The sequence below is a fragment of the Sus scrofa genome, chromosome 12, assembly GCF_000003025.6.
Source record: "Sus scrofa isolate TJ Tabasco breed Duroc chromosome 12, Sscrofa11.1, whole genome shotgun sequence".
Lineage (NCBI taxonomy): Eukaryota > Metazoa > Chordata > Mammalia > Artiodactyla > Suidae > Sus > Sus scrofa.
Genome location: NC_010454.4, coordinates 19,744,100 through 19,770,728, shown reverse-complemented (window position 1 = coordinate 19,770,728; position 26,629 = coordinate 19,744,100). Strand labels below are relative to the sequence as shown.

Sequence of the window (26,629 nt, the reverse complement as noted above, 5' to 3'; positions counted from 1 at the left end):
CTCTGGTTAGCTTCTTGGTTTTGATAACAGCACGTGAATCACAAAACTACAAATAGTTTCCTTAGTTCCTACTCCTTTCCAGCTGTTGTGCAGTGACAGGAGTAATTATCCAAAGTTAATGAGATGGAAATAAAAACTATAGAAAGAAATTAAGAAACTAAAGTAGGAGGTCCGTGGTGGCCTAGCAGTTAAGGATCTAGCATTGTCACTGCTGTGACTTGAGTTCGAACCCTGGCCTGGGAGCTTCTGCATGCTGTGGGCGCTGCCAAAAAAGTAAGAAGCTAAAGGAGAAGCTGATGGAGACCGAAAGTGACTCAAAAGAGCTTCAAGATTTGTTTGTGAGGTTTGTTTTTTTAAGACTTTCATTTGTTATCTCACAGGCTCCAGAAGCAGGTTGACAAGAACTTTCTTAAGGCAGAAAAGCAAAGGTTGCGAGCTGAGAAGAAGCAGCGTAAAGCAGAGGTCAAGGAACTTAAAAAGCAGCTTAAACTCCACAGGAAGATTCATCTGTGGAATTCGATCCACGGGCTCCAGAGCCCCAAGTCTCCTTTAGGCCGACCTGAGAGCCTGCTGCAGTCTAACACCCTGATGTAAGCCCAGGGCCAGCCCTCCACACTGGAACTAAAGCCAATTTCTGTCTTATGTATTGGCAGCCCGTAGCACCCAAACCCTTAAAACTTTGCATTTTCCGATCCTGATGTTCTTAAAGAGTGATTTGATAGTTATCTTTTACACTTGCTTTGTTGCCTTCTTCAGAAAGATAGAAACCAGTTAGGTTCAGAACTGGCTGGTGTGATCTCTCTTCACTGGAGCCAGTATGGATTTGGAGCAAAAGGAGTAAACATTTTAAGAGCCCAACTCTCTAGTTGTTTTATTTATGGACCTTTTTACTTATCCTTACCATGGCTTTTTAACTCAGGAGTCAGGTCTATCCTCTTTTTAAAATATTTTTGGAGTTCCCATCGTGGCTCAGTGGTTAACGAATCTGACTAAGAACCATGAGGTTGTGGGTTCGATCCCTGGCCTTGCTCAGTGAGTTAAGGATCCGGCGTGGCCGTGAGCTGTGGTGTAGGTCACAGACGCGGCTCAGATCCCGAGTTGCTGTGGCTGTGGTGTAGGCCGGCGTCTACAGCTCCGATTAGACCCCTAGCCTGGGAACCACCATATGCTGCAGGTTCGGCCCTAGAAAAGGGAAAAAGGCAAAAAGACAGGAAAAAAAAAATTATTAGTGTTTTTTTTTCTTTTCTTTTGAAGATTTTTATTTTTTCTGCTATAGTTGGTTTACAGTGTTCTGTCAATTTCTGCTGTACTGCAAAGTGACGCAGTCATACATATGCATATATATATATACACACACACACACACGTTCTTTTTCTCACATTATCCTCCCTCATGTTTCATCACAAGTGACTAGATGTAGTTCCCTGTGCTATACAGCAGGATCTCATTGCTTATCCACTCCAAATGCAATAGTTTACATGTATTAACCCCAAACTCCCAGTCCATCCCACTCCCTCCCTCTTGGCAACCACAAGTCTGTTCTCCAAGTCCATGAGTTTGTTTCTTTTCTGTAGATAGGTTCATTTGTGCCGTATATTAGATTTCAGATATAAGTGATAGCATATGGTGTTTCTCTTTCTGACTTAGTATTATTTTTAAGGCAAATACATTAGTATATCCTCTAGGGTCACGGTCTGTCCCTTGAACATTATTAGGTATTCAGAAGCTGTCACAGGAATTCCCATTGTGGCTCATCGGGTTATGAACCCGACTAGGAACCATGAGGTTGTGGGTTCGATCCCTGGCCTCTCTCAATGGTTTAAGGATCCATCATTGCCATCAGCTGTGGTGTAGGTTGCAGACGTGGCTTGGATCCTGTGTTGCTGTGGCTGTGGCGTAGGCCGGCAGCTGCAGCTCCAATTCACACCCTAGCCTGGGAACCTCCATGTGCTGCACCTGTCACCCTAAAAAGCCAAAAAAAAAAAAAAAAAGAAGAAGAAGAAGAAGCCATCACAGCCATTAGCAAATGATTATCTGAATTTCTATTCAGGCTCCCTTTGCAGCCCTGTGCCCCAGTTATGCCAACCCTCAGTGCAGCATTTGTGGATGAGAATTTGCCTGATGGGACTCACCTTCAGCCAGGAACCAAGTTCATCAAGCACTGGAGGATGAAAAATACAGGAAATGTAAAGTGGAGTACAGACACAAAGGTATTTTCCCCCACAGTATGTGAAGATGAAGTGATTTGAGGTGGCAGGGTGTTCAGCTAACTAACTTTCTCTTGTCACTGTTCTTTTCAGCTTAAGTTCATGTGGGGAAACCTGACTTTGGCTTCTGCAGAAAAGAAGGATGTTTTGGTTCCCTGCCTCAAGGCCGGCCATGTGGGAGTTGTTTCTGTGGAGTTCATTGCCCCAGCCTTGGAGGGAACATACACTTCCCACTGGCGTCTTTCTCACAAAGGCCAGCAGTTTGGGCCTCGGGTCTGGTGCAGTATCATAGTGGATCCTTTCCCCTCCACAGAGAGCCTTAATGACGTTGAAAAGGGCATGATCAGCTCAAGCAAAGCTGATAGTCTCACCTGTCAGCAAGAGGTGAGCATCGGAGGGGATGACAAAAACCAAAGAGCCACTCACATTTGGTAGTTCTTCCAGAGCTCTGGAAAGGCTGGCTTCTCCCCATCAGTGTGCTTATATTGGGCCTAGTCTTCAGGGGCTTTGTTAGGCGTCCTTTGGATCTTGTTCAGGCATCCTTCAGTGCTTTTGTATTTCTTCGTAGTGATGCATGGCCAGCCTCTTTGCCACATGAAGGAAAGCAGGCGCATCTGGTCTGTGGACCTGCTGGGCTGGTGGCTCTGCCACTTAACAGTCAGTCTCTCTTCAACATCCCTTGCATGTGTTTTCTAAATACTGATGAAGTCTTGTCCTGGTTACTGGGCAGTTTTTTTAGGCACCTTCCCTGTATTAGTAGGGCCACTTTTTTTGAGTGTTTTCTGCATAAATTTATTTACCCAGTGTTAATGTCCTGGTTTTGGTTATTGTTACTATGCTTAATCTAAGCTGTTGCCATAGGGGAAGCAGGGTGAGGGGGTGATTAGTGAACGCTACTATTTTTGGAACCTTTCTATAAGTCTAAAATTAATATCAAAACAAAAAGTTTTGGAGTTCCTGTCATGACTCGATGGAAATGAATCTGACTAGCATCCGTGAGGACGCAGGTTCGATCCCTGGCCTTGCTCAGTGGGTTAAGGATCCAGCATTGCCATGAGCTGTGGCTTAGGCCAGTGGGCTACAGCTCCAATTCTACCCCTAGCCTGGGAACCTCCATAAGCTGTAGGTGCAGCCCTAAAAAGAACCCCCCACAAAAATCTTTTTTTAAAACATGCAGTGCTTTTGTTTTTAGGGAGGCAGCCATCAGCCTGCCCTGCCTTTTGAGTTCTGTTGAGGACCTAAACTTTGTCCTGATGGTTTCTCTCCACAGGAAGCTTTTCTTCTGGCCAAAGAAGAAATCCAGCCTGGTGAAACAGCTGAGCGGACAGAAGGAACAGGAACCTGCATCCCACAGAAGGCAAAAAATGTTGCCAGCGAGAGGGGGCTCTACATCCCATCCGTGGACCTTCTGACTGCCCAGGTGGAAGATTGAGCATTTTGAGGGGCAAGGGACAGAAAGTGTTGGGGAAAGAGTCCTTACCTTGTTGAAGAGAAGGTAGTATAGCCACGGGTGGTGTCTAGGAAGTTAGAGATATGACCGCTTTAGTCTGGCCAGATGCACTGAATGGTAAGGAGATCACCAGTGGAAGCAAGTTTCTAAACTAAATGTTTCCTCTTTGAATTGAGAACTTATCTTACGCTTCCCCACAACCTCCCTTTAGTTGCCTCTTCGTTTCTGCCTTATGGGATCACCTTCCTCCCCACTGTGTTTCCTCTGTTTCCTGCCATTTGGTTATTTGAACATCTAGTTCCCATTTAACTCTTCTTGTTTCACTTGACTGAGATGAGGCATGTCTTTGAACAGAGTTGAATGTAGGATGGTGTGGAGTGCAGTGGCCTGCAGGTCCCGTCAAGACAAAACATGGCTCTAGCATGTGCTTCAGGTAACCTAAACTGCCCCTCTTTTTCCCTCCCAGGACCTGCTGTCCTTTGAGCTGTTGGATATAAACATTGTCCAAGAGTTGGAGAGAGTGCCCCACAACACACCTGTTGGTAAGAATGTCACTCATCCACCTTGTTTATTTTATTAACGAGCACAAAAGTCAGAGGCAACAGTGCAAGTTGGTGCAAGGCTTCCCCACCATAAAGGGGCCCTCTTCTCCATTTATCTCTAGATAGCTGTGTCCCTTTGTTCCTTTACATTCATGGTTCTGTGTCTTGGCCATGGTCTTCCAAAGCCAAACAACTGTTTATGATCCTTCCTGCATTGATTGATCTGTCTGAGATCCTTGTATACCTTATGGTCTAGGGAAATTCTTTACAACAGGCCTTGAAGCATACCTGGGTTTATTTTAGCCCTGCAGGAGGCAGAAGCCTATGAGCTGCTGCTTCTGGACAGACCGTTGTTTATGTGATGCTTTTCTTGGTTGATGGTTCTCCTGTCTTCATTCTCCAGATATGACTCCCTGCATGTCTCCTCTGCCACATGACAGTCCTTTAATAGAGAAGCCAGGCTTGGGGCAGATACAGGAAGAGAGTGAAGGGGCGGGATTTAAAGCACTTCCTGGTAAGGGGTTAAATATTTGTAAAGTATTTGCATCCTCCCTTTCCATACCACGCCCTGTTACACATACCCCCTACTAACCATACCTTGGTGTGTGAATGGGGTTTCTGTAGGATTTCATTTTTTGAAGTCTCCTCACCTTCATATGGCACTGATGGCAGTTATTCCTTGGCATCGGCTTAGCACAAGTACATGACTAGAGACTTCACCCAGTCTCCAGACACCAAGTGCAGACAAAGTTCTGTCTCTTTCAGACTCCACGGTGTCAGTGAAGAAGAAGGCTGAAAACATTTCTTCAGTGGAGGAAGCGGATGACGACCTGAGTGGGACCCAGTTCGTGTGCGAGACAGTAATCCGGTCCCTTACCTTGGATGCTGCTCCAGATCACAAACCACCTTGTAGACAGAAGTCCCCGCACAGTGAGTGTCCTCAATTCCCCCCTCCAAGCACCTGTATTGTGATCGACAGACCTGAGCTAGATAGACGTGTTCTTCTTTACTGAGAATGGAGGTAGTGATATTTGTTAGAGTTCAGATCGTGATTATTTCTGCATATACTACCTGACCATTATTTATAGCATCAGGAGCAAAGCAGCTACCATAACTCATTTCTGCACTTTCCAGGGGCAGAATTCCAGCTGCACACCACAGAGGAACAGCAGGCATTTGTGCTGCCTGGATTCTGCAGTAAAGAGTCTTCTTGTAAGTTGACAGAGCTTCTCAACATGCCCATTAGAGCTCAGTTGTCTCCTTTCTTCAGGAAATAGTGGGCAGAAGCACCAAACTAAATTTCTCAAGGTTAAATTCTGCTATAATTTCTTTATGGCAGAAATTTCTAGATATCAGGTAGCTAGAACCAATATCATTCATTTAAGTATATAACCATCAGGTGAAGAGGAAGGGGCACGGGGCCTCCAGGAGTTCCCTTTTTCTGTTGCATAGGGCTAAGAATCTGGTATTGTCACTGCAGCAACCCAGGTTCGATCTCTGGCCCAGGAACTTCCATGGGCATTGAAAAAAAAAAAACACTTACTATCCAAAAACGCAGATTCTTCTACATGAAAATAATGTGGAAAAATCTCTTGTTCATTACAATGAAATTTTACCTATACCTTTGAGCATGATATATCTCACTTTTGTTGAAAATAAACATATAAATTATATAATATATAAACACACACACACATATATGCATTTTACACACTTGTGTACAAATGCATATTAAGAAAGTATAGAAGGACTTAACACCAAAATGTTCACAGTAGTTGTCTCTGATAAGATTACAGGTACTTCTTTATTTCTTTTTTTTCCCTCATCTATGTTGGGCCAGTTTTCTGTCATGACTACTCATTACTTTTGCAAAGAAGAGGAAAGTGGTCATATAGTCCTGCAGTGCTTACCACCATTTTCTTTTTTTATAACATTGTTAGATAATATATCAGGTTTTTTTTTCTTTTGCTTTTTCCTTTTCCTTTTTTTTTTTTTTTTTTTTTTTGTCTTTATTTTGAGGGCTGCACCTGCAACATATGGAGGTTCCTAGGCTAGGGGTCAAATCGGAGCTGTAGCTGCCAGCCTACACCACAGCCACAGCAAAGCCAGATCCAAGCCGTGTCTGTGACCTACACCACAACTCACGGCAATGCCAGATCCTTAACCCACTGAGCGAGGCCAGGGATCGAACCCACCACCTCATGGTTCCTAGTCGGGTTCATTTCCGCTGCACCACGACGGGAACTCCCTTTTTCTTTTTTTCTTAATGGCCACACCTGCAGCATATGGAATTTCCCAGGCTAGGGGTTAAATCAAAGCTGCAGCCACAAGCCTACACCACAGTCACGTCAGATCCAAGCTGCATTTTAGACCTATGCCACAGCTTGCTAGAATACTAGATCCTTAACCCACTGAGTGAAGCCAGGGATCAAACCCACATCCTCATGGATACTAGTCGTATTCTTAACCCATAGAACCACAATGGGAACTCTTAAAATATATCAGTTTTAATTTGAACCCATCTCAGTATATAACCATCAGGTGAAGAGGAAAGGGCACAGGGCCTCCTTGTTTTAGGATTCATAGTGTTCCCAGAAGCCTGGATGTTTCTGCTGACCTTGCGGTTCTTTCTGGCTTTGTGTAGGCTTCAGACTTCACTATGGCTATGGCTATGGTTTCAGCAGCAGTCCTGCCCTCTGGTTCGTTCTTCTCCTCTGGCTTTCATAATTGTAGCTCATGACCCATAATGCTTGGTAGAGTCAGGGTAGCACCAGGGGCTGCTTTTACCTTATCCTTTAAAATTGGTTACTTTCATCCTTTAGTGAAATTTGCCTCACCAGAAGAGGGACCACTTGGAGACGAGAGGGAAGAGATCGTCCATATTGCTGAGGAAGAAGCTGTTGCGGAGGAGGAAAATGATGAGCTTAAAGATGAAGTTCAGAGTCAGTCCTCTGCTTCCTCGGAGGATTACATCATCATTCTGCCTGAGTGCTTTGACACGAGCCGCCCCCTGGGGGACTCCATGTACAGTTCTGCACTCTCACAGCCAGGCCTGGAGCGAGGGGCTGAAGGCGAGCCTGGGGTTGAGGCTGGGCAGGAGCCAGTCGAGGCTGGGAAAAGACCCCCTGGAGGGGAGAACCAACCCCAGGGGCACAGCATCAATGACATCCTTACAACCTCACAGACTCTGGACACAGTGCCCCTAACCCCAGAAGTGGTAGGGCCTCCACCACAGCTACCCAGGTACCATCCACACCCTGTTCTGCTGGGCTGTTCTCCAGAGGTGGAATAAAGAGAGAGAAATAAACTTGATCTCAAAACCTGTTTCTTTGTCAGCAGGGGAAGAGACTATTTCCCATAGTAAAAGTGGAATCTAGATGAATAAAATTGTACTTCCCAGTATTTGTAGATTCTGGATTTAGAGAAATACTTAGTATATCTTAATTATCTAAGTATAATCCATCTACTTATGTTTTGATCATTGAGAGCCAAGCAACCCTGGACCCTCCTCCCTGTTCTATTGACTCAGGGGCAAAGACAGCAAAAACTGATTCTCATATTAACCCAAAGCAAGTATAATTAGGAAGTTTAGTCTGTTATGGAGACAAATATACTACAAAACCAGAAAGAAGTTATTTTGAATTCTCTACTGGATCTCTCTGTGTCATTGCTCTCTTTCAGCATGGAAAATGGTGGAGCCTTGACTATAATTTAAACCATTCTCCCAAAGGAACTAGGCATTTCCCTTTCTTGGCACCACTTGATGTAAGGGGGGAGTGGGCCAGACTGAAGCTAGCCTTTATGGTTTGACAGTGGCTGAAGAGGAGAACGAGAAGTGAAATGAGCCCTGTTCAGACAAGAGACCTGGATCAGAGCCTGAGGAGCCGCTCTAAAGAATTTGGCACTGCTGTGCTGTGTTTACTGTTTTTCCACCGTTACCATAGGTACCTTGTCAACTAACTCTCAATTTGTGTCTTTCTGCAAGGATTCCTCCCTGTGCACAGCCTCATGGTTCCCCAGGAGTGGAGTTACCTGTCAGCATACCAGAAGTTTCTTCAGTCTCTGACCAGATCAGAGGAGGTAATGACCAACCTGAGCTTTTGCTTTTTCTACGCTCCTTTCTAGTTGGAACCAGGTATAAAGAGGCTTTCTATCTTTAAGATTCTTGACAGTTTTTAGAAACTTGCCCTTTGACTCTTTCTTTCCTCATACTCACTTTTTCTGTCCTCTACCTTAATATTTATCAAACGAGACCTCATAGAGGTCGGCATTGTGCTATAATAGTGGAAAGGACACAGGCTGTGGAGCCAGAGCAGTAGGTTCCAGCCCCAGCTCCACCTTTTCTCACTGTGTGACCTTGCAGCAGTTCAGCAGGCTTATAACACCTGAAGGTGTTTCCTTGTCTACAAAATAAGAGGAATAACCCCTTGGAGTTACAAGTAGATCCTCGGAGTCATTTCCCATTCCTCCTCAGAAAACAAAACCCAGAAGTACTTGAGAACTAGCAAACCAGTGTGATAGTATTATAGAATTCATTTGCTGATTCAATAAATAGTTTGCATTCCGGACAGTTTCCCTTATCACTTAAACACCTGCAAAATTTCCGAAATATTAAAAAAAAAAAAAAAAAGAAACAAAACTGTAAACACTGTGATCAGATGCCACCTGCCTTAAAAATAGCCTTGCTGTGAGGTAGGAAACACCAAGCATTTATGGATGCTGCATCTAACCAACAGCTCTTTTGCTTTTAGAGCTCAGAGGCTCATCAGGACTTGTAAACAGCAGACAGAAGAGCTATGACCACTCAAGGTAACTGGACCTTGTGCAGCCTCTTCTTCAGAAGCAGGTGGATATCCTAGTATTGCTTCTGCTTAAACGAGCTTCTCAGAGCATGTGCCGTCTCCCAAGAGCAGAGAAGGACAGCCATCATTCCTTCTTGTTCTTATTTCTTCTGAAGCTTGTGAGCAGCACTAAACAGAGGGCTAGTGATGTTTAAGAGTCTTCAGAGGGAGTTCCATCATGGCTCAGCAGAAACAAATCTGACTAGCATCCACGAGGATGCAGGTTCAATCCCTGCCCTTGCTCAGTGGGTTAAGGATCCGGCATTGCCTTGAGCTGTGGTGTAGGTCGCAGATGGGGCTCGGATCCTACATTCCTGTGGCTGTGGCTTAGGACGGCAACTACAGCTCTCATTCAGCCCCTAGCCTGGGAACCTCAATATGCCTCTGGTGCAGCCTTAAAAGACAAAAGACCGAAAAATAAAAATGAAAAAAATAAGTCTTCAGGGAGTTCCCATTGTGGCTCATAGGTTAAGAACCTGACTAGTTTCCATGAAGACATGGGTTTGATCCCTGGTCTCAGTGGGTTAAGGATCCGGTGGTGCCGTGAGCTGTTGTGTGGGTCACAGACATGGCTCAGATTCTGCATTACTGCGGCTGTGGTATAGGCCAGCAGCTACAGCTCCTGGTCAACCCCTAGCCTGGGAACTTCCATATACCATGGGTGTAGCCCTTAAAAAAAAAATCTTCAAATTCCAGGAGTTCCCTCCTGGCTCAGTGGGTTAAAGACCCAGAGTTGTCACTGCTTTGGCTCTGATTACAGCTGTGGCATGGGTTTGATCCCTGGCCCAGAAACTTCTGCATGACATTGCCCACCCCCCCCCAAAAAAAGAGAGTCTTCAAATTCCAGACCAGGAAGAATTGCGCTCAGATTCAGTTCATGCTTAGTACCAGGAAGAGAGTGGGAAGGGCAAGCCCACTGTGTATTTGTGTAACTTTTTAATAGACAAACCTGTGTCTCTGTTCCCAGTCATCTCAGAGCAGTGTCAGGGCAGGCTCCTCCCTACCTACAATGTTCAGAAGATCACATTTCTTTTGGGCGATGTTTCCTCTGAAATAATTGAGCAGACAGACTGTCAGTACCTCATTAATTGACCACATTAATTCTCAGCTGGGGCTGAAAGCTGGCATGCTAACTGGAGTGCTGTGTTTTCTGCAGTGCCCATATCTAGTAGCAGTAGAGCTGTGCCCTATATCAAACCCAGATTTGTAGCTGTAATACTGATACAGAAATAACCACATTATCTTTTTACATCTGATTTTTTTCCCTCAAGGAAATTTTTTCTTTCCAGGGTTAGAGCCCAAATTATCTTATAGGAAGATAATGGTTTGTGTTTCCTTAGGAAGATAATTTGGTTTTTCTCCACAGGCACCACCACCATGGGAACAGCATTGCTGGAGGACTGATGAAGGGGGCTTTGTCTGTTGCTGCCTCCGCATACAAGGCCTTGTTTGCTGGGCCACCAGTCACTGCACAGGTCAGTGTATGTTTTATTTTCCTGAACCAAATCCAAGTCACCAGGGAAAACGATGGCATCTCTCTGTGTTGGAGAGAGTAGTGTTGCATCACGGAAAACATGAGCTTTAAGGTTTTGTGTTTTTTTGTTTTTTTTTTTTTTTTTGGCCACACAAAATTATGGCTAAAATTTTAAAAAGTGTATTTATTTTCTTTTGCCACACCCATGGCATATGGAAGTTCCCCAGGCCAGGAATGGAATCTGAGCCGCAGCTGTGACCTGCGCCCCAGTGGGAATTCCTAAGTTTAATCTTTGGTTAACACACAACTCTGCCACCTTCCAGCTGCATGACATTGGCTATATTACTTAAAGGAGGAAAGAAAAAAGACCTGATGTTTTAAGGCCAGTGGGAAGCCACTGAAGTGTTTTAGAAAAGTAATTAACATAATCAGATTTGTCCTTAGTAGGATCACTCCACTCCACCATAGTGTAGAGGCTGGAGGAGCCGAAAAGAAATCCATTTGGGAATCCCAAGTGTAGGTCAAAGAAATAAAGGGATGGAGATGATTAAGTGGCTAGAAAGAAGTCAGGGATAAAAGTTTCTGGCTTAGGTTTGGCCTGGAAATAAAGTCATGTGTGTACAGGTTATAGCAGGAGCCATGTGATTAGATATGATTTTCCAGGAAGAATGGGTAAAGCTAGAAGCAGCCTCTAAAGATCATGGAAAGAAGAAGGGCCCTGCAGAGAGGACTGGGATTTAGAGGAAAATGAAGGAGGGGGTTCTGTGCTGGAGCTTAGGGAAGGGAGTTTTAATGAGGAGGACATAGCCAGCAGCATGAGATCCTGCAGAGAAGTGTGAAGGGATAGAGAGGACTTTGAGAGTACAAGTCTGTCTCATTTTTATTTTTTTATTTTTATTTTTCTGTCTTTTTAGGGCTGCACTTGTGGCATATGGAAGTTCCCAGGCTAGGGGTCCAATTGGAGCTGTAGCCACTGGCCTACAGCCACAGCAACACAGGATCCGAGCCGCATCTGCAACCTACACCACAGCTCATGGCAACGCCAGATCCTTAACCCACTGAGCAAGGCCAGGGATCGAACCCCCATCCTTATGAATGCTAATCAGATTCACTAACCACTGAGCCACAACAGGATCTTCAAGTCTGTCTCACTTTTTTTCTTTTTTTTTTTTTTTTTTTTTTTTTGTCTTTTTGCTATTTCTTGGGCCGCTCCCGCGGCATATGGAGGTTCCCAGGCTAGGGGTCCAATCGGAGCTGTAGCCACCAGCCTATGCCAGAGCCACAGCAACGCAGGATCCAAGCCGCGTCTGCAACCTACACCACAGCTCACGGCAACACCGGATCGTTAACCCACTGAGCAAGGGCAGGGATCGAACCCACAACCTCATGGTTCCTAGTCAGATTCGTTAACCACTGCGCCACGACGGGAACTCCTGTCTCACTTTTAAATAGCTGGACTGTATGAAGGGAAAAAGAGAGCAAACACTGAGACATGTGAGGCAGAGGGAGACTGTTTTTTAAAGATGCGTGAGCCAGTCAGTAGCAAAGAAGGTTAATAATCAGAATGAGATAGGAATAATTAATAGAACATTAGTATTTATGAATAATCAATGGGAAAATATTTCTGAGGTGGTGGGAGGTAATGAGATACAAAGCAAAGTACACGTGGAAGGAGTGCCCTTTGTGGCTCAGTGGTAACGAACCCAACTAGTATCCATGAGGATGTGGGTTCAGTCCCTGGTCTCACTCAGTGAGTTAAGGATCCAGCATTGCCATGAGCTGTGGTGTAGGTCACAGTCGTGGCTCCGGTCCTGGGTTGCTATTGCTGTGCAGCAACCAGGCCAGCAGCTACAGCTCTGATTTGACCCCTAGCCTGGGAACTTCCATATGTCGTGGGTGCGGCCCTAAAAAGACAAAAAAGAAAGTGCATGTGGAAGGATTAACTTGGAAAGGAAGATGGATAATTTATTCTGAAGTAAGAGGGAAGAAGGGAACAGTGGAAGAGGGCAGTACCAGAGGCGGTGCTCAACACATTGGCATACTTTCTCTTCTTCATGGGCTCAACAACCCTGCAAAATTAAGTATTCTGTGTCTTCATTTTCATTAAGAAAATTGGTGCTCAACACAGTTGGTAAGTAAATGGTAAGAGGGTGTTTTAAGTGTTAGGAGGATTAAAGGAGACTATGTGTTCACCACAGGGCTTGGCCCAAAGAAGGAGGTAAATAAATATTCTATTATTTAAAAGAAAAAAAAAAAAAAAAGCCAAGAAGGTGCCCAGGATATAGTTTCCCACAGTTTTTTGTCCAGCTCCTCTGCATATCTGACTAAATTGCCCATCCTTTTCTTCCAGGATCAGTCTCTTCTCTTGCTTCTGCTTGCCCCATCATGATGATTACCTTTTTCTTCACAGGTTTTTCCAGAGTTTGTTTGCATCTTTCCCTTTATCTGGCCTCATTCAAAGGGCAGTTCATTAGTCACCTAGTTTGGGGTACTTTGGGTACTTCCCAGTTCTTCCCATCCCCTCGGAAATCCCATTATCATCGGGTGAACAGAAGTGCCATAGCCTTGTACCTAATTACCTAGTATTTTGAACACCTCTGGAAAGATCAGTGTGACTTAAGATAATAAGAATTTATAAGATAAACGCAAATTATACAGAAAATGTTGTTCTGCTTTTCTTGACTCTACACAGCCAATAGTTTCTGAAGATCAGACAGCAGCCCTGATGGCCCATCTCTTTGAAATGGGATTCTGTGACAGGCAGCTGAACCTAAGGCTGCTGAAGAAACACAACTACAACATCCTACAGGTTGTGACAGAACTCCTTCAGGTCAACAACAACGACTGGTACAGCCACCGCTACTGAGGAGTGACCTTGTATTAAATTACTTTGCCTGCTGCTCAGAGATGATCTTTATTCTGTTGTTGGGGTGTAGGGGAGAGGCCCTTGCTTATTTTTAATCTAATGAATCTACATAGAGCCCATCATTGAACTATCAAGACAAAACCTGCACTGCAGTATTTTTTTGGAGCAAATCAAAGACCAGAACTTAAAGTTTCACTTTAGACATTGGATGAATTGTATGAAGAGCGTTTTTCAGTTGATTTGGATAAAACTCCTTTCTCCGTTTTAGCACACTGAAGAGTATAACTTAAACTTCCTATAGAACCATTTTTCTTTCTGCTTGTATTGAAGTTGAGTATTTTTCTTTGCTTAAGGTGGATGTTTTTATGAGGATATCTGTTGTCAGTTTTTAAAAGAAATTAACCTTGGAAGTCGTTTTCAAGAATTATTCTCATAATCTCTCAAACCTATCCCAAGCCTCATAGCTAGGTGGTATTAAAATGACACCCAGAGTGTGATAGGAATTTTGTTACTCTTCCCTTCTCAAGGAGAAAGTCATTTCCCTGAAAGCCTTAGTAACTGGCACTGTTGTTTTTTAAAGACCCCACTGATGGCATTTAAGAATATCCACCTTCTGGGTCTCTTCAGTGACAGGAGGGAGGAGTATGCTAATTAACCCACCAGCACCTGTTGAGCAGTGTCTATTGTAGTAATTTTGCATACATTTTATTTTATTTAAGGGAAAAAAAATTAGGTAGTGTGAAATATTTTGCTAATCCTATAAAAAAAAACTCCTCTATTAAAAGGAAGAGTAAATTTAACAGTTACCTTTTATGTCAGGGGGCAGGTCTTATTTACAGTAGGGGCGGGTGGGGGTGATAGATACATGAGACGTGAAAGGCAGGCTCCTGTGTGATTCTCAGTAAAGTTCAGGGGCAGGCAAATGAGTATGTGTGAGGCCTAGGAAGTCCTGATGGCTTCTTGAATGTTTGAAATCTGCTCAAAGTTATCTAGCCCCAGAGTGCCTAGAAGAGGAAAAAGAGGCTGGTGTTTCACAAAACTTGGATGGGGGTGAGCTTGCTAAAAAAGTTTTGGCTTAATCCCAGGGTAAGTGAGTGGGAAGGAGCTTGTTTACTAAAAGGGGTCCAGATCCTCACTCTGTTTGCAGAAGAGGGCCTTGGGTACAGTTGGTAAAGCGGTAAAATACACTAAATATTTTATTCATTAAAGTTACTTGCAGAAAAAGAAGAACCTGACCCCCAGCGGAAGGGAGGAGGATAGTTTAAAAAAAAAAATAGTATTATTTAACCTGGTTGGTATTATAATGAATGGTGGTTTAAGTTAATCATTAGCCATAATGTTTATTTACAGTATAAGGCTTGAATGCTATTAAGTCAGTCAGGATTCAGACTGCAAGCCAACCAGGCTGTTTATTATTTAAACCGTTTACGGCTTCTGGGTCGAGGCAGAGCGGCAGGGTGTGAAGCGGGAGGGTTAATTTGGGATGGGACCTGTCTTGACCATCTGAGTCGTACTGTAGGGGTCCGTGACGGCCCTGGGGTCCAGTCGTCTGTCTCATTGTATTTGTGCATAACTGGTTAAAGAATGGTGAAATAAAGGTTCTTTGAAACTCTTTCCTGGACTGGCTGGTCCTTGCGGAAGCAGCAACCGGGACCTCGCTTAGCCTTTGAAGAGCTGAGAAATTCTCTGGCGGCTGTGTTGGGAGAGGAGAGGCCCTGGAAGGGAGGGGGAGGGCCCGGGGAGGGAGGGGGGGCGGCTCGGAGGAGCGGGGGCGGAGCTTCTCAAGGTTTTGCGAGTCAAAGCTTGCGGCCAGCCCCCGGTTCCCGCACTTTCGATTCCACTTTGCAGCCGTTTGTGTCACTGCCGTCGCACGGGGGTAAGGCATTCCGGGACCCTCCTTCCCTTCTCTCCCTTCGGGAGGCAACGGGCCAGGCCCCTTGTGTACCTCCTCCTAGCCCAGCACACAGGCACACGCGGGTACCAGGCTCTACTAACGGCCTCTCAGAGGGTGGGTGGGACTTTAAATCCTCCTCCGAAGTCCCAGTCTCAGCCCTCTCCCATCGCCCGGCCCATGACGGAGCCCCAGAGTAGGGCGTGAAGCAGCTGGACCCCCTGAGAAGGCCAGGGTCGCTGCTCTCCACCTCCTCCAGTGCCGCTCATTTGCTCCCCCAGGACTCTGCTGGAAGGAGGCCAGTGGCCCCTGGAGCCACCCTATCCTACAGGCCCTCCTCCCCAAAGAGGCACTGCAGAAGTCTCACTCTCTTGCAGCTGAGATGAGCCGGGGATCTCTGACCTAAACCAGGTGAGGCACCATTTCTTTTAGCCTGGAAAGTCTGAGTGCTGCTCAGCTTGCTCACTCATCTGCTACCAGTCTTTTGGGAAGAATCTGGTTTTAGTCTTGACCCTTCCTAGTGAAGGACTGACCCTGACATCACTATCACCCACTTTCCTACAATCTGTCCCACCCCACCTCAGAAAATAAAGTGGAAGAGGTTTATGCTCCCTCCCAGGACCTTTTTTTTTTTTTTTTTTTTTTTTGTCTTTTTGCTATTTCTTGGGCCACTCCCGCGGCATATGGAGGTTCCCAGGCTAGGGGCTGAATCGGAGCTGTAGCCACTGGCCTACGCCAGAGCCACAGCAACGCGGGATCCGAGCCGCGTCTGGGACCTACACCACAGCTCAAGGCAACGCCGGATCGTTAACCCACTGAGCAAGGGCAGGGACCGAACCCGCAACCTCATGGTTCCTAGTCGGATTTGTTAACCACTGTGCCACGACAGGAACTCCTCAGGACCATTTTAGGGTTTTCATCTACACCTGTGACCAGTCTAGCCCCGTTTCTCTTATTTCAAAGAATCCCCACCTTCCTATTAAGCCAGCGCCTGCCCAGGCTCGGGAATGGAAGGAAGCTTTTCTTTCAAACCCAGCCTAGGAAACATCAGGCATTTCTGCCCAGGTGCTCTAGAGACCTCTTCAAAGTCATCTTGTCACAGGGGATGGAGGGACTGTCCTGGCTGCTGCCCCCCAGCCCTAACTTCCTTCCCTTGAAGTTAATGACAGCTCAGCAACTTTCCCAGAACAAAATAAGCACTTTGCCTTTCACTTATGAAAGTCCCTTAAAGTGAAATAACTTCTGCTCTGCTTTTCCCTCTTTTGTAGGCAGATTGAATTCTCCTACAAAAATGAAAGGAGTGGGAATTCCCATCGTGGCTCAGTGGTTAACAAATCCAACTAAGAACCATGAGGTTGTGGGTTCCATCCCTGGCCTTGCTCAGTGGGTTAAGGATCTGGCGTTGCCTTGAACTGTGGTGTAGGTTGCAGACGCGGCTCAGATCCCGCATTGCTGTGGCTCTGCCATAGGCTGGTGGCTACAGTTCCGATTCGACCCCTAGCCTGGGAACCTCCATATGCCGCGGGAGCGGCCCAAGAAATGGCAAAAAGACAAAAAAGAAAAAAAGAAAAAAGAAAGGAGTTGCAGTGCATTGAGATTCCTGATCCAAGAGCCGTGCTTACTGCTCGGTTCTCTATACCCTCGCTCCCTTAGGCTTGAGTTTGCTGAAATTGCCATGGGGCTCCTTGCCAATCTCAAGAACCTAATACCAGAGTCACACCGACATCAGTGCTAACTGAACGTCGTTGTTCTTTTCTCATCAGTGAGGAATCCCTCTGAACAATGGGCGAGACATTCTCCCAGCTGGGCTCTCAGAAGGATGAGAACAAGTCCATCTTGCCCCCTGACCCAACCATCGGCAGGAAGTCGGCCAGCTACTCCAGCACCAACAGCAGCAAGGTTTTTTGTTCCTGTGTGCCTTGTGAAAGGGCCACTGGTGCCAGCTTTGTTATTTGTCCCACATGCCAGGGCAGTGGGGAGATCCCTCGAGGTGAGTGGCCCAAAGCTCTGAAAGTAGCCTGGGATCCAGGAAAAGCGCTTCGCAGCCAGCTGACTAGAGCCAGGCTCCTCTGAGTCTCCTTTAATAGGGTTGGGTCTCTTGGCTTCTAGTCCCCCAGTTTCAGGCTAGCCAGGAAGTTGCCAACCCTTCCTGGACTTGCTGAGGGCCCCCGCCCCAACCTTGGCCCAATCCCAGTCAGTTTCCAGCCTCTCTGGTCCTTTAGCAACACTGCCTTAGGATTCAGGAAGTTACAAATGATCTCGCCAAAGAAACAGGGCTTCTTTGATTTGTAGTGACTTGCAGAAATTCTTCCCACCTGTTAATGAAAATCTCACCTCCATTCTAGAGGTAGCAAAGCTGAGCTGCCAGCAGACCAGTGCCCCCAGTCCTGCCCTGAGGCAGAGGCGACATGCTTCTCACCCTGCTCTCTGGGGTGGAGGGTTGCTTCTGGTAGGCTGGCACAAGAAACATTTGTCATGAAAACTTCATGGCCCTTCCTCTCACCCTCTTTCTCTCTACAGAGCTAGAGAAGCAGCTGGTGGCCCTCATCCCCTATGGGGACCAGAGGCTGAAGCCCAGGCACACGTAAGCCCCTCCTTCTGCCCCAGCTCCGCACACATTGCCCCTGGGGGCTACTCCTTTTTGGCTCCCCCATTCTCCCCCATCCCCACAATTTTTCTCCATTGGCTCCCCTCGAGAAATCCTGAGCCGGAGTTCCCATCACGGCACAGTGGTTAATGAATCCAACTAGGAACCATGAGGTTGCAAGTTCAATCCCTGGCCTCTCTCAGTGGGTCAAGAATCCAGCGTTGCCTTGAGCTGTGGTGTAGGTTGCAGACGTGGCTCAGCTCCCCTGTTGCTGTGGCTCTGGCATAGGCCGGTGGCTATAGCTCTGATTAGACCCCTAGCCTGCGAACCTCCAAATGCCATGGGAATCGGCCCTAGGAAAGGCAGAAATACCGGGAAAAAAAAAAAGAAAAAAAAGAAATCCTGAATCTCACTAAACTCAGGTGTCTTAACTCCCTGTTTCCAAGGATTTTCCTAGTTTTAGAAGCCTGGGCATAGTAGATGCCACCTGAGCCACTTGGTATCCTTTCCCTGAGCCTCACTGCTTCCAAGAAGCATGGCTCCCTTTTGAAGACAGAGGGGACCTCTTGGCTCTGCAAGTCCTTCCAGGACAAATGGAGTGGCTCTGGCTACAGTGGGTTTGAGGAAGCGATTTTTCCTAGGAACTTCCTTTGCAATGGCAATTCAGACCTGCTTGTTCTCTTCCCTGTTCTGGGACACTTCAGAATTTCAGAAGCAGCCCTGAGTGTCACTGGGGGCCCATGACCTCATTTGTCATCTGGGTCTTTTGACGTGGATCCCTGAAACTTCCTCCCAGGGTCCTCAGCTTCTGTCTGGGAGCCACCACCCATCCTTCCCCCACCACTGCACCAGAATCTGAATCTGGCAGTGCCCCTTATAAGATGCTAACAAGGTGCTCTCTCCTTAATACAAATCTCAATTGTTTTTGTTTTTGTTTTAGGGCCACACCTGCATCATATGAAGTTCTCAGGTTAGGAGTCAAATAGGAGCTACAGCTGGAACTCCCTCAATTTTGAATTAGATGATCAGGAGTTCCTGCTGTGGCTTAGCAGGTTAGGAACCCGACACAGGAGTTCCTGTCATGGCACAGTGGAAACAAATCCGACTAGGAAACATGAAGTCGTGGGTTCCATCCCTGGCCTCGCTCAGTGGATTAAGGATCTGGCATTGCCATGAGCTGTGGTGTAGGTCGCAGACATAGCTCAGATCCTGCGTTGCTGTGGCCTGTGGTGTAAGCTGGCAGCTGTGGCTCCGATTCGACCCCTAGCCTGGGAACCTCCATATGTTGCAGGCACGGCCCTAAAAAGCAAAAATAAAATTCAGAACTCTCAAAATTCCTGTGGACTTCTTCCACTGATAATAGCTAGCATTGGCTGAGCCTTTGCTGTGTTCCAGGACCAGAGATTAGTGCCTTTTCATGCATCAGCCTATAAGAGATTGTATGAGGTAGGTACAGTTGTCTCCACTTTATAGACAAGGAAACTGAGGCTTAGGGAGGTCCAGTAGGCTCTTCACGGTTACTGGGCTAAGTGGGTACCTAGAGCTGGGCCTGGAAGCCAGGCTGCTGGCCTCTCAGTCGTGTGCTTCTACCCACTCTTGGCCACATCTGAGCCTAGGCTGGTCCTCCACATCTGGGGAGCTGAGGACGCAGTTGTGAGGGGGACATCCTTGGACAAGACTCTTCTCTCAAGAAAGAGAAAAGCGTGTCTGAAGGCCCCCAGCCCAAGTTTCCTTGGTGACCAGACTTCTCCCCCCCTCCCCCGGATCCTGCTTTCCCACAGGAAGCTCTCCGTGTTCCTGGCAGTATTCATCTGCCTGGTGACCTCCTCCCTCATCGCCTTTTTCCTGTTTCCCCGGACTATCGCCATGCAGCCTGCAGGCCTCAACTCCTCCACCGTGGCCTTTGAGGAGACTGATATCTGTCTCAACATAACAGTGAGTGGGTGCCTGTGCCCCTGGGCTCCACCCCACCTTTCTTTCTTTTTTTTTTTTTTTTTTTTTGTATTTTTGTCTTTTTGTCTTTTGTCTTTTGTTGTTGTTGTTGCTATTTCTTGGGCCGCTCCCGCGGCATATGGAGGTTCCCAGGCTAGGGGTTGAATCGGAGCTGTAGCCACTGGCCTACGCCAGAGCCACAGCAATGCGGGATCCGAGCCGAGTCTGCAACCTACACCACAGCTCACGGCAACGCCGGATCGTTAACCCACTGAGCAAGGGCAGGGATCGAACCCCCAACCTCATGGTTCCTAGTCGGATTCGTTAACCACTGCGCCACAACGGGAACTCCCACCCCACCTTTCTGGCAACACTTCTTGGTGGCCCACGTCCAGTGTTGTGACCCTGGGCATGGGGAGCCAGGGGTCTTATGGCGCCCAGAGGGTGTCAGAAGCCTGGGGAGCAGCAGGAGTAATCATGAGCCCCCACGTGGTATAGGATTGGGACTGTGAGGGGCCAGAATCAAGTCCGGAGCAATAAATCACAGGGTGCAGCGGGGGTGGTGTGCCTGACGCCCTGCGGCGGCGGGGGGGGGGGGGGAGAGACTGAACGAGAGGGCCTTGCAGGGTGAGACTGGATTTTGAGTCAGGGGACCCCTTGCCATTAAGGGCCCTTCCAAGGGGCTCCCAGCACTGGGGCCTCAGCAGCTGAGGCCCGTATTGGGGGTGGGGCTCAATCAGGATGGGGGTTTTGAAACTGGCTTCTTCTTTCCAAGGGTGGCTATCCTCACTCCTCCCTTTCCCCGTCTCCCTCCCCAGAATATCTTGAACATCTCCAATAACAACTACTACCCCATCACTGTGACTCAGCTGACTGTTGAGGTTCTGCACCTGTCCCTCGTGGTGGGGCAGGTCTCCGACAGCCTCCTCCTCCACATCGGCCCTTTGGCCAGTGAACAGGTGACTTCTTCTCCCTGGCCAGCCCTGCCCACAGGTGTGTGGATGCGGGTGGTGGTAGGAAGGTGGCAGCTGGAGTTGGTGGCTCACCTTACGCCCATTTGGTTGACAGGTATTTTATGCAGTAGCCAACAGGATACAGGAAGAAAACACATAGTGAGTAGCCCTTGATGTCTTCTCCGCCTCTTTCCTGGCTGGAAACCCGCTTTGAATCCCCACCAGATTTCCTGATTGCTTAGCAAAGCCTGTGGCCAGCATTTGGCCTACACTCCTGTGGCCAAGGCTGCAATGTGCAAGGGTTCAGGGTCCCCAGCCTCTGCCTGTTTGGACCTGGATTGGAATGAAAACCAGGCTAGAATGTGGTTAATCCTTAAAATATACGACCTTGAGCTCTTTGGCCAGACATGCTGAGAAAGATGAATGTCCTATTTTCTATCAAGGGAGAGACCAGCGTGTGCCTGAGCCAAGCCACTGGGGGTGGGAGGAGTGAGATGGCAGCAGGGGTGACGTGCTCACCTTAAGCAGAGGGAGAGGGAGCGGGAGTGGCACTTGGGGCCCCTGATAGAAGGGAGCCCAGGAGGTGAGGGGCTGGGACTGCAGGTCTACTCTGAGCTGACAGGCTGCTCGCTGTGAAACTCAGTCCCATGTTCTCTCTTTCTCTGTCTCTCTCAGCAAAATCTGCACTTGGTTGAAAATCAAAGTCCACCATGTGCTTTTGCACATCCAGTAAGTAGGGCTTAGCGCCCTGGTAACCCATCTCCCACTCCTGACTCCAGCTCCCCCTCGTTGGGAGGAGAATCCTCCAAGCTGACCCCGTGAATCTCTGTTGGCTCTTGGCAACAGCAGGTCCAGCCCCTCCTCTAGGGCCCACCTTGCTTCTGAACTACTGATACGACAGCCATAGAGCTGCCCAGAACACAGGTGGGGCAACTGCCCCAGGTGACTTGGGGGGTGGGGTTGGGGGCAGAAGGAAGGGCCGAGTGCCTGAGGAAGTGAGCCCTCCGCACAGAGCAGAGCTGGGCCAGGGCTTTCCTCTTCCTCCCAGGCCCAGCACCAAAGGCTGCTTCCTCTCCAGGGGCACCCTGACCTATTCCTACCTGAGCCATTCGGAGCAGCTGGTCTTCCAGAATTATGAATACGTGGACTGCCGGGGAAACACGTCTGTGCCTCACTTGCTGGTCCCTCACCCACCGTGACCTGTCTGCTGTCCTCAAGCTCCAGGCACCTGCCGGCCTGGTCTGTATCTCCCACAGCTCCATGGCTGCAGTAGGATTATAGTGACCTTGCCAGAGGAAAAGCCCTGTTTTATCACCCCCTCCCCCATACACGCTCAGCACAGGGAGCTTTCTATGGAAGTTAACGTCATACACACACACACACACACACACACACACACAAACACACACACCCTCTGATTTCTATAGGAACAGAAACCTGGTTCTTCTAGAGGCCAGCACCAGATATTGCCCTTGATCTGTCATAAGGAAAGTCTGACCTGATGTTTCCTCAGAGCTGCCTTAGAGGCATGGAGTGGCACTCACCCTTTCTGTGCTGAGCACCTTGGTTGCCCAGCTCCTCTGGGGCTGGCCTTCCTCCTGCCTGAATGTGAAGAAAGCTTTCTTTTTCTGGCTTTTACTACATGGGTGCTCCACTCAGTGATGGGAAGATGACTTGGGGGACAGCCATGCTGTCCCCAGGGCCTGTTAGGGAACCATAGATACGTTCCTATGCTGCCCTGCTTTGGTCACGTGACAAGGTGATGGTGATGGCCCACGTCTTTCCTGGCAGCTTGTCTCCCACCCATCTGACAGCAAGATGGGTCAACACTCTTCGGCTCTGCATCCTTCCTGGGTTCCTAGAAAGACAAGAGCTGTTCTCCAGCTAAAGCTTCTCCTCTCCATAAAACAATTGTATTCATTTTTTCACAGCAGGAACCAAAGTAGGAGGGGAGGGAGGCACCTGGCACCCCCTGGGCCTACACAGGAAAAACAGAGGCAAAGCCAGAGTCATTTTCAAAGGTATTTATTGAAGGAGGCCATAACCCTGAGCCCCTGTGAGTGAGCAAAGGCAGGTCAAACCGTGGGCCCAGATGTTCTGCCCCTGAAAGCCTCCAGAGGTGAAGCAAAACTGCTTGGCTTCGCTGCACCCCCAGCTCAGTCCCAGGCCACCCAGGCTCCCCCAGGTCTCTGCTCTCCTTCAGGCCTGGACAGTATGGAGCTGCATATCAGTAGGGACTGTCTGGACCCTCTCCTCTTTGCTGTCCCTCAGGTGAAGCTAAGCCTCAGGTAGCCCCCAGGTTCCCACCAGGCTCCTACTCTTTAGCTGAGCAGGAATGCTGTTTGCTCACTCAAGGTAGCTGTGGTTTCTGTCACTCAGACAGGCCGAGAGATGAGCTTAGGTGGCAGGGAAAGCTGACTTTGAAGTAGGAAGGAGGGGAAGTGGTAACAGAACCTGGTGATTAGCCAGCCAGGGGAATGAGGGGAAGGAAGCAGCTGGTACTGTCCGTCTGCTTTCATAAGTGGGGCAAGAGCAACAGGAGTCCATGAAGACCAGGCTGGAGCCTCTGCCATTTCACCACATGGAAAGAATTCATATTGTATTCAATAAACTACACTTGATGATATTTAAAAAAAAAAAGAACAAGTCTCCTGTGAGTGGGAAGGGAGCTGATGGACCCTCCCCATCTCACAGCCTGAGCCCCTTGGTAACAGGCCCTGCTTCCCTGGCTTCTGAGCTTGCTCTCAGGAGCTTGCTGTCTCCCTTTCTCACGTTGTGTATCTCTGAGGTCCCTTCCAACTTTAATGACCTTGTTCTGTCCTCCTCCTCACTCCCGCCAGCTCCTCTCAGGAATCAAGGCACCGAGGGGCACCTTCAGTCTCACCCAAAGACAATGCTATGATGAAAGACCGCAAGCAGCCCCCTCACCAGTCAAGGGCCGAAGAGGGGGCAGGGATGGGGAACCCCAGGCATCAGTTTTAGGAAGTGGTGAGTGGGATGCCTGGGGCCTTTGGAGCTTCTTGTCTCTCTCTGCTACATGGAAAGATTGAAACCCAGGGAGGAAGAGGCCTGTGGATTTGGGGGGTTAAGGCCCTCTCTTCCCAAGACCAGGTGTTCTGTGCTTGAGGCTACAGCCCCCCCTTTCCTCTCTCCATCCCTGGAACATCCATTTAACAGCGGAGTGCCCACACTGGGCTTGGGGAAGGTCCCTGCCTGCCACTTCTTCCTAATGCTGCCCCAGGTCTGCTGTGGCATGATGCCACCCCTCCTCCTGCAACTGTATCCCAGTAAGCATCAGCCGGGGAGGGTGGGGGGACTGATGGCCCCAGTGAGAGTCATAAACCTGAGACCTCAACAGACCTATCATTGCTAAATAAGGGCCAGTGGTAGAGCCGTAGAGTTGAGGGCCCCAAGGCCAAGTTCTCCCATTGGCTTTGCCTAGAGAAGCATGGAACTGCCTTCTACTGTCTTCTCAAACCCTCTCCAGCCCCTTCATGGGTCTTCCTGCCCCCTCCCTCTCCAGTCTCACAGAGCCCCACCAGTCTCTTGATCTTTGCAGGAAGAGATTACACTTTATTCCCAGCTAGCCTCCTCTGCCAGAGTGGATCGAGAAAGGTTAGCTCTTGGAGTGGAGATGTAGCTGGGGGGTGAGAAGGTGGGCTTGCTCATCGGATTTTTCCTGATGGCCACTGGGGTCTTGGGATCTGTCTCTGAATCACCACTGCTGTATGTAATTCGTTGACTGAGAAGAGGGGGAGACAGGAGGCAAAACAGCTTAGTTAGCAGTTCCCGGGAACATTGTATCAAGCCCTTTGAAGCCCGAGGAATCAAAGTGAAATTAAGTGGCCCAGACTTCATCTTAAAAGGGCCCTGCTGTGGTGCACTGGGTTAATCCAACTGCAGTGGCTCGGGTTGCTGCCGAAGCATGAGTTTAATCCTCTGCCCGCCTGGTGCAGGGGGTTAAGGATCCAGCATTCCTGCAGCTGTGGTGTAGGTCGAAGCTGTGTCTTGGATTCAATCCCTGGCCAGGAAACTTCTATATGCCATGGATGTGGCCATAAGAAAATAAAAAATAAAAGGGCTAGGGTAGGGTTACCCATCCTTTGCACCTGTATCAGAAAAACCTTTCCAAAGCTTATACCATTTTGTATATTTGTCACGAGTCTTCCAGGGTTTGATGGTCTACAATAAACCAGGCTCTAAGTGCTTTGGATACCCTTCCTTTTAATTCAGTCCTTGTGACACCTCTGTCAAGGAGGTGGGGAGTTCCCATCGTGGCTCAGCGGTTAACGAACCCGACTAGAGTCCATAAGGATGTGGGTTTGATCCCTGGCTTCGCTCAGTGTGTTAAGTATCGGGCATTGCCGTGAGCTGTGATGTAGGTTGAAGACTTCGGCTCAGATCCCTTGTTGCTGTGGCTGTGGTATAAGCTGGTGTCTGCAGCTCTGATTCGACCCCTAGCCTGGGAACTTTCCTATGCTGCAGATCAGCCCTAAAAAGCAAAACAAAAAAACAAAACCAAAAAAAGAGGTAAAATCATTCCCATTTTCTGGATGTGGCAGCTGAGGCTCGAGGTTGAAAGATGCTACCAGGGAGTGGCAATCCCGACTGAGGTCATAACCTCTGCCTTCAGGTCTGACTTCCTTCCTCCTTCAACTGGCTCTACCCCAATCAGCATTTCAAACAGCCCCTTGATTTTGCTTCTCTGGCACCTGTTTTATCTTTACAACTAGATTGTCAGCCCCTTCACTTACGCTTAGGGCTGAGCAACAGGCCCTACTGAGACATTTTTATGGGGACAAGAAATGGAAGAATGGGCCACCCAAAAGTGACTGAATAACTTCAGTCTCCTCCCTTGACTCCTGCCAAGGAAGCCTTTCTAGACTCCACCTGCACACACAGCAAGCACACTCGGACATGCAGACAGAATCTATCTGCCTTTTACGTTCTGTCTCACCGTGAATCGTGGGTACTTGGTGTGTTTATCTGGGCTAGATTGGAATGCTTTGCTGAAACCTGATGATGAAACAGAGCACACATTACCCATCTGGCCGTTTCTGAGAATGAACCATGGCACAGCTGAACTCTACCAGGTACCTGGGGGCAGGCCCCTACCTGGGGCCAAGCACAGACCCAGCCCCACCCTGAAAATTCTCAATGAGGAAGCCACTCTGTTCCAGACCCTGCAGGGCTCAGGATATCCTGCTAAGACTACAGCTCTTATCCCACCTTCTGACCACCCCTGCTCCATCTGTCACCCTCACCTGAGCTTCCTTCTGCAGAAGCTGGCAGGCTTCTCTGCAGCCCTAGGGTAGAGGGTGCCAAGGAGAGGCAGAGGGCAGGGTGGCAGATATGGATTCTGGACTCTAGGGCTGGGATGGGGGAAAGGGGCTCTGTCTTCACAACCTCCCACTCTCAGGCATCTCACTTACCAGGACCTTGAGGGTTCATTACCCCTTCGTAGAATTTGTCCTTGTTAAAGAGGTTGCATTGCCCTCCAGCTTGATGGGTCCCCACTGAGCCAAGCTGGGGACCGGGCCTTTGGGAATCCTGGAGAATGTGCTGGGAGGTACCCTGAATAAGACGGTCTTGGGCGTTTTGTTGCTTTGGCTGAGGAGGCGGCGGCGGCTGTGGCTGCTGTTGCATCTGCATGGGAGGAGACTGTGATTGCATGGGGGGTGGCTGCGACCCCTGCTGCAACTGTGTTCCTCCTCTTGGAGTTTCTTCATTTCCTGGCAAGAAGCCCCTGCAAGTGGCATCCTCCTCCCTCCCCACCCAGTCACCCACCTGCCAGAGACACTGGGGGGAGCAAGGCAAACCAACCCAGACTTGGAGGTGGCTGCAGGGTCTCTGATCCCCGGAGTCCAAGGCTGAGGCTGGATCCTG

General features: G+C 48.3%; 2 protein-coding genes across 34 annotated transcripts in view; both read left to right on the top strand.

The window, feature by feature from the left end:
- The window catches only part of NBR1 (NBR1, autophagy cargo receptor), a 33,282-nt gene extending 18,286 nt beyond the window's left edge, over positions 1–14,996 (top strand). For 6 of the 32 annotated variants that reach the window (XM_021066943.1, XM_021066942.1, XM_021066956.1 and 3 more), the window contains 12 exons: positions 381–590; positions 2,051–2,210; positions 2,301–2,591; positions 3,478–3,627; positions 4,124–4,199; positions 4,603–4,713; positions 4,965–5,129; positions 7,022–7,442; positions 8,185–8,279; positions 8,951–9,008; positions 10,407–10,515; positions 13,207–14,994. In XM_021066943.1, the coding sequence (XP_020922602.1) occupies positions 381–590; positions 2,051–2,210; positions 2,301–2,591; positions 3,478–3,627; positions 4,124–4,199; positions 4,603–4,713; positions 4,965–5,129; positions 7,022–7,442; positions 8,185–8,279; positions 8,951–9,008; positions 10,407–10,515; positions 13,207–13,380 (2,020 nt within the window). In that variant the 3' untranslated portion in view covers positions 13,381–14,994. Of the gene's footprint in view, positions 1–380; positions 591–2,050; positions 2,211–2,300; positions 2,592–3,477; positions 3,628–4,123; positions 4,200–4,602; positions 4,714–4,964; positions 5,130–5,333; positions 5,412–7,021; positions 7,443–8,184; positions 8,280–8,950; positions 9,009–10,406; positions 10,516–13,206 lie in introns of all 32 variants that reach the window. The other 26 variants (XM_021066963.1, XM_021066953.1, XM_021066951.1 and 23 more) reach the window with 11 other exon arrangements.
- TMEM106A (transmembrane protein 106A) lies at positions 15,143–23,383 on the top strand. Of its 2 annotated transcripts, NM_001244554.1 has the most exon segments (9): positions 15,207–15,256; positions 15,553–15,682; positions 17,035–17,261; positions 17,792–17,855; positions 19,640–19,793; positions 20,609–20,749; positions 20,859–20,902; positions 21,419–21,472; positions 21,822–23,377. In NM_001244554.1, coding segments are annotated over 7 exon segments (786 nt in total). In that variant the 5' UTR covers positions 15,207–15,256; positions 15,553–15,682; positions 17,035–17,053; the 3' UTR covers positions 21,943–23,377.

Bases quoted from the DNA above. Each gene is read 5' to 3' on its own strand.
- TMEM106A (XM_005656948.3), top strand. From the start codon at position 17,054: ATGGGCGAGACATTCTCCCAGCTGGGCTCTCAGAAGGATGAGAACAAG. The intron at 19,794-20,608 runs GTGAGTGGGTGC...CTCCCTCCCCAG, and splicing joins ATATCTGTCTCAACATAACA to AATATCTTGAACATCTCCAA. The intron at 20,750-20,858 runs GTGACTTCTTCT...TTTGGTTGACAG, and splicing joins GCCCTTTGGCCAGTGAACAG to GTATTTTATGCAGTAGCCAA.